The sequence below is a fragment of the Mirounga angustirostris genome, unplaced genomic scaffold (genome assembly GCF_029215605.1).
Source record: "Mirounga angustirostris isolate CCGP_5_RB_7025 unplaced genomic scaffold, mMirAng1.0.hap1 SCAF_13, whole genome shotgun sequence".
Taxonomy (NCBI): domain Eukaryota; kingdom Metazoa; phylum Chordata; class Mammalia; order Carnivora; family Phocidae; genus Mirounga; species Mirounga angustirostris.
In genome coordinates this window covers 25,613,516-25,626,522 of record NW_026991721.1, presented here as the reverse complement: position 1 = coordinate 25,626,522, position 13,007 = coordinate 25,613,516, and the positions used below count along the sequence as shown (strand labels likewise).

At 47.0% G+C, this 13,007-nt stretch overlaps 1 protein-coding gene across 1 annotated transcript in view; it reads left to right on the top strand.

The window, feature by feature from the left end:
• The first annotated feature begins 4,166 nt into the window (after positions 1-4,166).
• KIAA1549L (KIAA1549 like) overlaps positions 4,167-13,007 on the top strand; it is a 117,015-nt gene continuing 108,174 nt past the window's right edge. Inside the window, 5 exon segments of the mRNA XM_064576691.1 lie at positions 4,167-5,946; positions 5,949-6,836; positions 7,728-8,333; positions 10,376-10,491; positions 12,675-12,894. Coding sequence (XP_064432761.1) covers positions 4,212-5,946; positions 5,949-6,836; positions 7,728-8,333; positions 10,376-10,491; positions 12,675-12,894 — 3,565 coding nt within the window. The 5' untranslated portion in view covers positions 4,167-4,211.

The following is a 13,007-nucleotide window of genomic DNA, read 5'->3' as shown; positions in this document are numbered from 1 at the left end:
GGGCAAGTATTGGGAAAGATGAGCTAGCAGCGCGGAGAGCTTTGGGAAGACCGAGCCCCGAACAACCCATCGTTTTTGTTATGCATCTGGGTGTTGCCAGCGGGGGCTTGAGGTCTGGGGAGACTAGGGAGGCAGTTCTCGCCATTTCTGACATTCTGCTTCCAAACCTGGCCAAGTACTTCCTAACCTGTTTTATATTTCATTAGTTAATGAACTTCAGTTCAAGGATAAATTTAGCCCTGATGGGACTCTATGCAAACTCGATAAGCAAGTTATTTCCAACATAAATCCATCTCTGCTCCCCATCTTTCTTTATCCAGAACCTCTTTAAATCTCTTACCATTTAAGCTACTTCCTTTTAAAATTCTTTAGATCACCAGTCCCTTGGTGTGGGGACACACTGTCCAAACACAGGTAATTGTTGGCTTGTCCCTAGAATGAGTGATATTTGGTTTTTGTTTCTGTTTTTATGTTTTTGTGGGGTTTTTAAAGAATGAGTGATATTTTTAACGTTCAGAAAGGATAGCCGGTTAGGGGCTTATGCAGGAAAATACCATTGCCTGTCGTCTTCCCCTCTAGTATGTAGGCTATATCATTGCATTCTGTGCATTTTTTTTTTAAAGACTGTTAACCATATTTGTCCGCAAAGAATAGTTCATGTCGTTGTAAGTAGAAGGGAGTTAGGGGTTTTGGACTGGAGAAGGGGGTGGATTGGAGACTCAGATTACACTGAGAAGAAAAGAATTCAGTAATTTGATTAGAATGGTGTGGCTTCTTTTTTTTCTTTGAAAAATGGGATTTAAACCGAAGAGTACAACCTGTTTCATAGCAACATTCCAATGTGTCTGCTGCTGTTTCTGGTGTGGCTTTTTCTGCTCTTTTTTTTTTTTTTTTAATTTAATTTTATTATGTTATGTTAGTCACCATACATTACATCATTAGTTTTTGATTCGTTGTTTCTGTATAACACCCAGTGCTCCATGCAATACGTGCCCTCCTTAATACCCATCACTGGGCTAACCCATTCCCCCACCCCTCTCCCCTCTAGAACCCTCAGTTTGTTTCTGCTCTTGCAAAGCCCAGTGTTCTCTTCAGATAACTTCCTCTGAGTCCCAGGTACTATGTGAGAATTGTTGTTTCACAGCTTCTCCGTGATATTCCAAACAAACATATTAACTTGGGCTTCTTTTTTACTGTCTTGATGGCAAATTCTCACCATCCTTTATGCTATTCTCCAGTCATGGTACCTCATGCTCCATCTCTTCTTCCTACACTCCCATTCACCATATAACCTTCCACAGCTCCTTACTTCCTACCTCTATTAATTTTCTGTTGCTGCATAACAGATTACCACAAACTTCTGGCTCAAAATAACATGCACTTATGATTTCCCAGTTTCCATGGGTACAGCTTCTTCCGGTCCTGTGCACAAGGTCTGTTACAAGGCTGCAGTTGTCTTGTCAGCTGGGCTGTGTTCTCATCTGGAAGCTTGGCTGGGGAAGGATCTACTTCCAAGTTTACTCAGGTTGTTGGCAGAATTCATTTCCTTATGGCTTCCATATCGAAGGGCCTAGCTTCTTGCTGGCTGTCAGTGGGAAACCAGCCTCACCTCTGAGAGGCTGCTCATAGTTCCTGGAGATGGCCTGCAATTCTAGAAGCTACCTACAGCCCTTTGCCACATGGGCTTTCCTAGTATGGCCTCTTATTTCATCAGGCCATCAAGGACAGCAAGTCTACTAGCAAGACTGAGTCTTAGATGATATAAACACAAGTGTAATATCCCATCACCTTTGCCATATTCTATTGGTTAGAAGCAAGTCACAGGTCTTGCTCATACTCAAGAAGAGGGGTCATGCAAAGACATGACCACCAGGAGACAGGGATCATGGGAATCCTGTAGAGTGTGTCAAATGCACTCCTATATGCAACCTGTATCACACTTCTACTTCACTGCCTTTTTTTGAGTGTTTTAAGCTTTCTGTAATTTGGTTTTGTCCTACTTCTCTTAATTTACTTCTCTCTTCTTAATAAATTACCTCTCATTTCCCCCTCAAGATTTTTTCTTCCCTTTCTGCCCTTACCATGTTAGGTCAATTAATACAAATATATTTTATTTATTAGCACTGACATAATTTTAAAATCTTGTGTATAAAGCAGAAGTAATTTTCATTGAAATGAAGAGTTCTTAGCTGTGTTTTGTCTTCTGAATCCTTTTGAGAATCTCATTAAAGCTATAGAGATTCATTTCCCAGAAGTGAGGGACACAATCCTGTATTGTTTCAGTTATTATTGCTGCATAGCAAAGCACCCCTAGCTTAGTGTGGTAAAATAGCAACCATTTTTTTTTTTTTTTAGATTTTATTTGTTTATTTGACAGAGAGAGACAGATAGTGACAGAGATAGCGAGAGAGAGCACAAGCAGGGGGAAGAGGCAAAGGGAGAGGGAGACGGAGAAGCAGGCTCCCTGTGGAGCAGGGAACCAGACGTGGGGCTCGATCCCAGGACCCTGGGATCATGACCTGAGCTGAAGGCTGACGCTTAACGACTGAGCCACCCAGGGACCCCAAATAGCAACCATTTTATAATGCTCATGGTTTCAGGAATCCAGACAGAGCACAGTGAAGAAGGCTTGTCTCTGCTTCATGATTCTTGGGGACTCAGGAGGGAAGACTGAAACAGCCAGGGTGACTTGAATGGTTAGGGACTAGAATTCCCTGCAGGCTTCTTCATTCACATGGGCAGGGATGACTGGGAGTCTTGGCTCAGCTGGGACTGGAGTACTTATACATGGCCTCTCCATGTGGCTTGGGCTGCTCACCAGTGGTGGTGGCTCCAGGAGGGAGAGCAAGGGAGTATATGGAGAGCAAGCCTTCCAAGAGGCCAAGTGGAAGCTGCCTGGCCTTTTGTGATGGTAGCCTTGGAAGCCACATGGCATTGCTTCTGCCACACTGAAATTGACTGAATGGTCTCAAGCCCACTCGGCTCCAGGTGGAGGGGACATAGACCTAACCTGTTAATGAGAGGCATATAGGAGAAATTGCAGCCATTAAAAACACACACACACACATATACAAACACAAATATATTTAAAGGACTAGATTATCTGAGAATTGAAAGGGGTCATAGAGGATGATCTATTTCGGTCCTCTACCATAGCTCAATTCCTTCAAACAACTTTCTAGTCATCCCATGCTTGGACCACTGTGGGGGCAGAGGGATTCCTTCTGGTCTCTCCTGTCATCCACTCCCACCCCTTTCCAGTCTGTTCTGTTCTTCACTCCATAACCAGAATGCTTGTTCTAAAACACAGATTTGCTCCTGTACATCACCCATCTTCACCTCCCCACCCCACTCCACTTCAAACCAGATTTTCTAACTTCAGTTCTCCTTGGCTTGTTTCTGTCAGATTGTTCTAACATTTTTAGGTAGTAATGGAGAAAGCTCTAGAAGTACCTTTTCTTTTTTACTTTTAATTTAAAATATGACTTAAGGGCACTTACTGGGGTCATGAACGCCATCAACACTGCAGAACCATGGAAAGGGGACCAGAGAATCATCAAGCAGGATTGTTTCTCTTCCCGAGCGTGAAATTTCCAGCTTTCTGCTCACTTATGTTCTTGCCTCCTTTCCTGTGGAGCTCACCATTTTGTGCCTTTCTCTTCTTTCCTTTCTGCCTGCAGCTTTGCACAGGAAATGTTGGTGCTGACAGTCTGATTTCTCTGTAGGTGCTTGCAGTGACACTGGGTCTTGTGAGATGTCTCCAGTCCTCGTTGGATGTGCATAGTTTATCTTTCAGAGAGAGAAAGATGTCACTGGGGCTATCTTTCCAAGCATAGACAACCTCAGTTATTTGGCTGGAGAGGACTCAGGGTCCTAAAAACACATTTGCATCCAGATACACTGTCCTTTCATTTTGCATTTTGGGTTTCTTGCATGAGGTTTATTTTGGTATCATTGGCCACGGCAGGTAGTCACGTTGATCTTCGATTTTCTAGGTTGTGAGTTTTACAGTCCAACCCTTGTAGGTGGTACAGAAAAAAAGATTTAAGATACACAGGTATCTTCTCCATCTTTGCTCAAATATCACTTCATCAGAGACTGTTGCTCACATACCTGCCCCGTAGGGTAGCTCAGCATTTGCATCTGTGCAATTACGTCATTGTCTGAATATGGTTAATGAGTCTTCTGTGCTAGGGTGACAGCTCTGTGAGATGGGAGCAGTGTCTGCCTTGCCCACCCCTTCTCTCCAGGACCTTCCACTGCAGGCATTTGATGACCAGCTGATGCCTGATCGTGTGGTATTTTGTTTCACAGGAATAGACAATCTACAGATAACAGTCAGCCCAACCCCGGAGTCATTTCCTCATGGGAAAGTGTTACCGATTGCACCAACATGGCCTTTCTCCGAAGTCCAGTCTTCCTCGGCAGTGGCCAGAATCCAGAATGTGCTGGGACCGTCCCCTGACAACACGAGCGTGCTGCAGTTCCCCCGAACACCTCCTCCCAAGACACACCGCAGAGCTAGGGCTCACGGGGACTTCTCTTCCTCCCCTTACCAAGGAAGTGGCCATAGCACCTCCCTCGAGCCTTCCAAGGATTCCACGGAGTCTGTGGTCCAGCCGAGACCTCAAGGGGGAAAAGACACAACCTCCGTGTCAGGTTTGCCTCACACCAGCATGCTCCCCTCATTGTCCATGACCCCATCTCAGCCAGTATGGGTAGGGACTCCTTCCATTTCAACACAACATTCCCCAAGATCAGACATGCTCCCATTTTTCCCTCCACCTTCATCCTCTTCATTGCCTCCTGACTCACCTCATTCCATCATCTTTTCTAAACCAGCCGAACGACCCACCCAAGTGCCTTTCTTCCCCCAAACAGCTCCACCTGTCTCCTCGTCAAGTCAGAGCATAGCTAATTCCCCAAGCCCATTTGCTGGTGAAATGAACCACACTCGGTCCAAAAATGCCCAGGATTTGATAGGCATCCCTCATCTAGGTTTTTCTGGATCCTCAGCAGTGCAGCGGCCCGAGCTGCGCCCCACAGCCAGTCCTCACTCTGCGGGCTCCCCCACACCTGAGTTTTTGAGCTCCGTGGCAGAACTGGCCCCTCTGCCTCCCCCTGCCCTGGTGCCTGGAAGTCTTCCTTGGCTTCCAGATGGACCTCCCTCATGGTCAGTGTAGGAAGTGGCTTCCAGTCCCACATCCACCCACCCCGTCGAAGCTGGGCTGGCTGAAGGAGTGCACAGTGGGGTGTCTTTGCCTACTGCTAAGAGTGCAGCCGCGGCAGCAGGGACCCAGGAGGCTGTGTCTTCACTTTTCCAGACTGCAGAATCAGTGGCAGTGGAAACGACCAGCAGAAAGCTAGCCCCTGCTACCGCAAATGACTCCACTCACCCACGGCATTTGTCAGCAGCTCCAGAGAATTCCGAAGGGCCCATCCTTTCGGCAGAACACACGGCTTCTTCGTTGGTGCCTTCTCCTCTGCCTCTCCCCACTGCCAGCAGAGGGCAAGCCGTCCTTCCTGGGGCATGGAAAAGCACAGCAGCAGCCTTTCCCTCAGCTCCCACTTTCCCCCAGCTGCTACAGATTCATGCCTCCCCATCCACGGCGCCCCAAATGCCAACTCCTCAAGAGGAGGGCACCGACGGAGCCCCTCCTGCCGTGGCTACAGACCTCCCCCTCTCAAGCAAATCCCCCGATCTTCTTTCCACGACTTGGGTCTTTCCCCTGTGGGAAGAAAAGAGCGTGAAAACTGTTTTAAAGAAAAACGAAAAGGCAAATTTGACAGTTGCTCTCCAGACCCTTCCAAGTAAAGAGATTCCAAATCTTCACACTGTAAATGGGTTCACCTCTGATTCCAGCACTGATCATATTTCATCTTTTTTCATTACAACACTAAGAACAAACCTCCCTACAGAATTAGCTCTCCCTTCCATGCCCTCCATACGAGCACCCAGACTATTTCCCCATCCCCCAGCTCGTCCAACATCAACCCAGAGGCTCATGCAGCTGTGGTAGACCACTCTGAGTCGCCAGTCTCAACTTCCCAGCAGGTGACAGCATTTCCCTCCTCCGCTGAGGTCTATGATTTCTCAACAATGAGACATGTGAAAAAGCCAGCAACCACAGATGTTTTCTGGAGTTCTCTTCCCACAGAAACTGGATCCCTCTCCATAGAGCCAATGATATCTGGCTTGCTGCAGCAAACAAATTATGATTTAAATGGGCACACAATTAACTCCAGCAGTTGGGAAACTCATTCAGCTTCAACTCCTCCTCCCAGTGGTTCAACTTGAGCTGCCAGTACAATAAAATCTTCAGATTTCAGAGCTACTGCTGGGCATTTAGTGACTGCAGAAGGCTTTAACATTCAGCTTCCAGTCCTTCGTACAAGCCCCAGCCAGCCCATTCAACAGTCAGAGGTTACCATGGTTGGAAACCATACAGACTTCGTGTCCATAACTGGTAACCATTCCAGAGACTTCCAAACAGCTGCGGTTGGAGAGTACCCATCTGCAAGCCAACATGCTGCATCTTGTCCCCACCTGCAGCTGCCTGTGCATCCAACACGTGCTCTTTCTCCAGCTTCTCCAAGGCTGACTTCCACAGCCAGCTTGCACGAAGTGCTTTCAGATGGGAGGGATACGAGTCTCTCCATTTCCAGTGACATCTCTCCATCTCCTGTGATAAGCGCTTCTCCACCATTCCAGAGTCTCTTGAGATATCACACTATGGCTGAATCTCCTCCTCTATCAACCAGGGCCGGATTCAGGACCCTGTCCAAAGTGCGGCTGGCTTCTCAGGGCCCCGACAAATGGACAGCCACTCATACAGGTAGTTTGTTTTCCGGTACCTCCAAAACAGGTATGACTGCTTCTGTGGACAAAGGATCTTCAAGTTCAACACAGATACCCAGCTTTGCTTAGAAGGAGCAGAAACACACTTTGAGGATAATGAACGAGTTAGCAACCCCAGAGAGCATGTCCTCGATCCTCTGCTGACTTGAGTTTTTTGAAAGTACAGTCAGTCTCCAACTTACAATGGTTCGACTTACAATTTTTCAGCTTATAACGGCGTGAAAGTAATAGGCATTCAGTTGAAATCCTACTTTGAATTTTGAACTTGGATCTTTTCCCGGGCTAGCGATGAGTGTGATCCTCTCTGGTGACGCTGGGCAGGGCAGCGAGTCACAGCTCCCGGTCGGCCTTGCGATCACGAGGGTCGACAATGATACAATTCCAACCCTCCTGTACCCACACAACTATTTCTTCACTTTCAGTACGGTATTCCACAAATTACATGAGATACTCAACACTTTATTATAAAATCGGCTTGTGTCAGACGATTTTGCCCAACTGTAGGATAAGGGAAGTATTGTGAGCATGGTGAAGGTGGGCCAGGCTAAGCTATGGTGTTTGGTAGGTTAGGTGTATTACATGCATTTTTGATTTATGATATTTTCAACTTACGATGGGTTCATTAGGACATAACCCCATCGTAAGGCAAGGAAGATCTGTATTCAGAATTTAAATGTCCTTCTTGCCAACCACAGGTTTCTGTAAGTGGCACCCTCACTATGGGTAGCTGACTTAATGAACCTAGAGCTGTTTTGCCTAAATTCCAGAGCACAGAGACTTCACACCAGCAGACCCGTAAGTTCCATCCATCCGTCACCACCACAAGTGACAGACTTTGCTTTTTTTCTCTTTGCAGCAGAACCCTCAGTGTCGTCCAGGGCGGAACCGACAGCAGCAACAGCAGTAGCCACGTCGTCCCTGGGGAAATCAAGTCCACAGGCGCTGTCTGCAGCCCTGGTCGCCAAGGGCCCCGGCAGCAGCCCGGCAGCCATGGCCTCGGGATTAGTCAAGAGCAGTTGGACCACTGCCCTAGCTAAAAATGCCACAAACAGCGCAGCGCCTGGCCCAAAGACGACAGCGGGGGCGGTGCATCCGGCCTTCTCATTCACACCAACCTACATGTTTGCAAGAACAGCACACACCGTGAGTGCTCATACAGCCATGCAAGGCAACCCAGGCACTGCCTTGGGCCTGCTGTCCACAACACACCTCCCCAGGAAACCGCAAGCCATGCACACGGGCCTCCCAAAGCCCACCAACCCGGACATGCCCAGGGCATCCACCGCACGCCCGCTGACCAGCACAGCAGCCTTGACGTCCGTCACCGCCCCAGTGAGGGCCACCCGCATGCCACCTGCACTAGCAGGAAATACAGACGCCGCTCTTCCCGCTGCGTCGACTGCCGGGGTCACCACCGGCAAAATGGCATCCAACCTGGAGTGTCAGATGTCCAGTAAGCTCCTGGTGAAGACAGGTGAGAGAAAGCAGCAGAATTATGTAGCAGAAGTATTTGATTTCTTTGAGATGAGTGGGTCTTAACCAGGAACAGTTTTGCTCCTTCTCCCCCCAGACGGCATTTGTGGCCATGTCTGGAGACGTTTTGGGGTGTCTGTGACTTGGAGGGTAGGGGGAGTGCTACTGGCATGTAATGAGACAGAGACCAGGATGCTACTAAACCCCACAGGGCACAGGACGGTCCTACAGCAAAGGATAATCCAGCCCCAAATGTCACAGTGCTGAGGTTGACAACCCCTGGTCCTTATCATAAGTGACAGAGGAGAGGGGGAGCTTTGTGTGACACGGAATCTAGTCCCGGGATCAGTCCTGATATCAGAGGCCCCCCGGGGAAACCATTTCTGCCAGGAGGCCTGAGAAGACGAACGTGTAGCAAGTTTTGCCTGTAGAACAAATCAGGGATGTCTCACATGAATGAATGAAGTGGTTAGTAAAATATCAAATCTTGGAAGCACTACATAATTCAACCGACTGAGCCACTCAGGCGCCCCCAGAAAGGCTTTTGTTATGTATTTTTTCAGCCAGCGGATAATAAAAGTACAGCTGCATGATGAGGGTGCCCAGGATTTCTTTTGATGTTGAAAAGGAGGCCTTGAGAAAGTTGGGTGGTGACTGCTATCTCGAGCCCCCACCTCCCAGTTGCAGCCAAGCAGGGCAGGAAGGCCCAAGCTGCTTTTAACAGTGTGGTAGTGTTTGCTATAAAAAGCATTAGACACATTATTTGAGAGAGCATGCCAATGCTGAATGCTCGAGTCCTGCCTTCCTCTTCACCCCACAAAGGATTAAATGAAATTATATCTTGAGATGTACCCTATTCTAAAATGGGAAATTGTGAAACTAGGCATAGCAGGAAGTACAGTATCGCTTTCTATTTCTCAAGAAATTATACCATCTGGTTTTCCATTCCTCTTCCTCTGAGAGGCAGGCCACCCCAACACCTAGGTGCAGAAGTCTGGAACATTCTCCCCCCATTCTCTATCACCCCCTGTCACCCCAGCCACACCTGGTCAACCACGGGGGCCCTTCAGTTCTAACTCCCTGAATACCCCTTCTCTCCACCCCCCACTGCCCCTTCCCTGGTTCACCCTGTCATCACCCACCTCAATTTCTGCAACAAAAACCAAATTTATCTCTCTGCCTTTGACTAGCCGCCCCCCCCTCCAATCTGTTCTCCAGTCTGCAGGCAATGGAACTCTGTAAAATTTATGCCTTTGCTTAAAACCTTTCACTTCCTGTTGCCCGCAGGACCAAGCCTAAACATGTATACTGAGAGGCTTCGCTTCTCACCACTGTGCCTTTGCACTTGGTCTTCTCTCTGCTGGGAGCAGGGTGGGGCGGTCCCTCTCCCCTTGGCCTGCTCATTCCCTATTATCCTTCAGGACTCAGCAGAAACTTCAGGAAACCTTCCTTGAACCCCACCCCCTTGCCCAAGTCCGGGCTGGACGTTCCTCCTAAGGCCTTCGACAGCATCGGAGGCTTCCCTTCAAATAGTGCCTGTCACCTTTAATCACAGGTGCCTATTGCCCACCCCGGGTCTCCATCCCGCTCTCTGTCCATCTTGTGGGGTGTGGGGCTGCCCCTTCCCGATTCAGGGCTGTTTTAGGCTGCAGGACCTCACTCAGGGCGTGCACGTCAGCAGGCTGACGGGAAACGCTGTTGCAGGAATTTTCTTGCATGCATTTTCTTGCAGACCCATTAGGACCAGGCACCGCTGAACCCAGTTTTCAAAGTCGAAGGCAGCGTTGGTCAGAAATGAAGTGCAGCCAGCATATTCGCTCTCTCTCCTCTAGGGTCACACAAATACGAGGGCCTCCCTTCCCGGTACTTGAGTGGGACCAACAGAACTACTACCGTAGCCTACCGCCCCCATTGGCTGGACCTGCGCTCACCAGCTCTATTCAGAACTTGGCAGGAGGTGGAGGGTGGAGAGGAGAGGGGAGCTCAGTAATGAGGGGCTCTGCTGCCTTACCCTGACTACCGTGCTTCTGCTTGGTCCCACAGTTCTCTTTCTGACCCAGAGGAGAGCACAGATCGGTGAAACCTTGAAGTTCAGTGTAGCCAAAGGGCTCACGCAGGCATTACGGAAGGCTTTCCATCAGAACGACGTCTCAGCTCACGTAAGCCCCTCGCCTTTGTAATTAGACTAAGCTGTCCACATCCTCCTCTTGGGCCCAGAGTTTGTTTAGATTGTTTTCCTCCTCCCTGGGTACCGTAACCGGACTTGTCAGAAGTAGCATGTTTCTTCATTTCGGCAAACAGCCAATGTGTGGTGACTGGGGAGAAAAAGGTCAAATTTTGAGATGGAAAAATGGAAGTTAATTGCCTTATATCTATTATTTTTTCAAGCCCAGATATACTGTTTTAAATTGTCCCATTATCCTATTGTTTAGGGAAAGTATTTAATATTGTTAGTGTAATTCTCAAGAAACTGTCCATTGCTTTTCAAACCTTTATCTTCCTCAGCATTGTAAATAATGATTTATTTCTGGACATTTAAAAATTATTGTAAATTGAGTCCAAACTTTGCTTCAATAGCCAGCAGGAGACAGGGAAATAAGCATTTTTCCCCCAAGCACTTTAATGCCAAGTACTATTTAACAACTGCCAACTGATTTCCATGGCATATCCAAGCGATGGAAGCCTTGCTTTGCACTCTTTGGGATTGATGCCAAGTTTTAAAGCCCTAAATGTGATTGGCAGTTGGTGGACAACCATTTTCACCACTTTAAAAATACTGCTCTGGCTCTTTTCCTTTGAGGCTTGTCCTGCAGCTGCATTCAGCTTCGTGGTCTCCATGACCACACCAAGGACTAGGAATGAGGTTTGGTACATAGTTTATTGGTCATTGTCAATCTCTTTTTTTTGGGGGGGGGGTTGGGAGGAGCAGAGGGAGAGGGAGAGAATCTCAAGCAGACTCTTAGCTGAGCATGGACTTCGACACAGGGCTCAATACCATGACCCTGAGGTCATGACCTGAGCTGAAACCAAGAGTCAGATGCTCAACGGACTGAGCCACCCAGGCGCCCCTGTCAATCCCTTTTATATAATTCTGAGAGGAAAAAAAAAAAAAAAGAAATGCATTTCGTGAAAAGCATCTGTGGTTTCTGTACCAGAAACTTCACTTGAAAGTTGAAAATGTGAGTATTTGTATTTGGTCATCTGACATGTAATTTTCACCAAACTTCAGTTGTTTGCAAACTACCTTCAGTGTTCACCTTTTCTGCATATCATCGCAGACCACTGTGACAATTAGTTATGAATTCATTTTTAAAAATCAGCCCATTTTTAAAAACTTTTGAAAGGATGTTTGATAGTACTGCCATGAGTGGAAATCGGGATCATTTGCCACAAATAAAAGGTAATCATAAAAATGAGAATAATGGTAATGACTTGGTAAATTCAAGCTAAATATTGTTGCTTGAGGAAGGCCCTAAAGCTGATGTCCCTGGGGTATTTTTGTTTAAAAATATGATTAGCGAGCATTAGAGAGGTACTAAAAATAAAAATAATCCCCAAACTGAGACTTGCTCCTGAACGTCATTAGGATTGGAGTGGGAGTCACTTTCTTAGCCACTTTCTTAATCACTTTCTCTTAAATAAAGAAATAAATCTTTTTAAAAAAACACTAAGAAAGCAAAATAAAATAAGAATAAAATCTAAAGCCTCAAAATCTTCCAGTTGGGTCAGAAAGAAGTCAGTGCATCAGTGTCTCTTAAGACTCAGTTTTAAGAGAGACTCTCCATGGCTCATCCCCATCCCCACCTCAGTCTTGAACCAACTTACAAGCCAGGAATGGAGTGAAGTCTGAACAGTTCTTCTCTTAGCTTTTAGAAAGAGGAATTTACCTCATTTACTACCTAATCCCTGTCCTGAAGAAGCCCCCACTTCATCTATTATCTCTGCCTTTTAATTTTCATAAATAATGAGAGCTATAATAAAGCTGTCTTTCCCAGCATTTCATCTCTGGAAATCTCTTTTGCCTGCCATCTCCTCTCCGCCTTCTTGGGTGACCGTTGGTGCTCACAGGATTATCCTGAGGCATTTAAGGAATCAAGGAAACCCCCACCAGATTTAATGCGATTCCATGGAAGTTGGAAATAAATTGTATTTTGTTGTATTCTGGTATTTTGAGACTTGCCAATCCACATATGCTTTATCGGATTATTAGAATGTTTGCTGAGTGAGAACGTCTTATTCCCCAGCCCTGCTAAATAACAGTTGTGGTCCTAAGAAATACCAAGAAAAACTTAAAGTACTGTGGAAATAAACACTGAGTTCTGTGGCTCTGTTTGTTTTGTAGGTGGACATTCTGGAACATTCTCATAACGTCACTGTTGGTTATTATGCTACCAAAGGGAGGCTGGTGTACTTGCCTGCTGTAGTGATCGAAATGCTGGGTGTTTATGGGGTCAGCAACGTCACTGCAGATCTGAAGCAACATACCCCAAACTTGCAGTCGGTGGCAGTCCTTGCCTCCCCGTGGAACCCCCAGCCTGCAGGCTACTTCCAGCTGAGAACAGGCAAGTACCTCAGAAGGAAAGGATTCCTGTCCATTCCGGGATCGGGGGCTGTATCAAGAGGACACCTATTTAAACACTTCGGTGCTAGCTGCTTTATCATCTCTTTAAAAGTC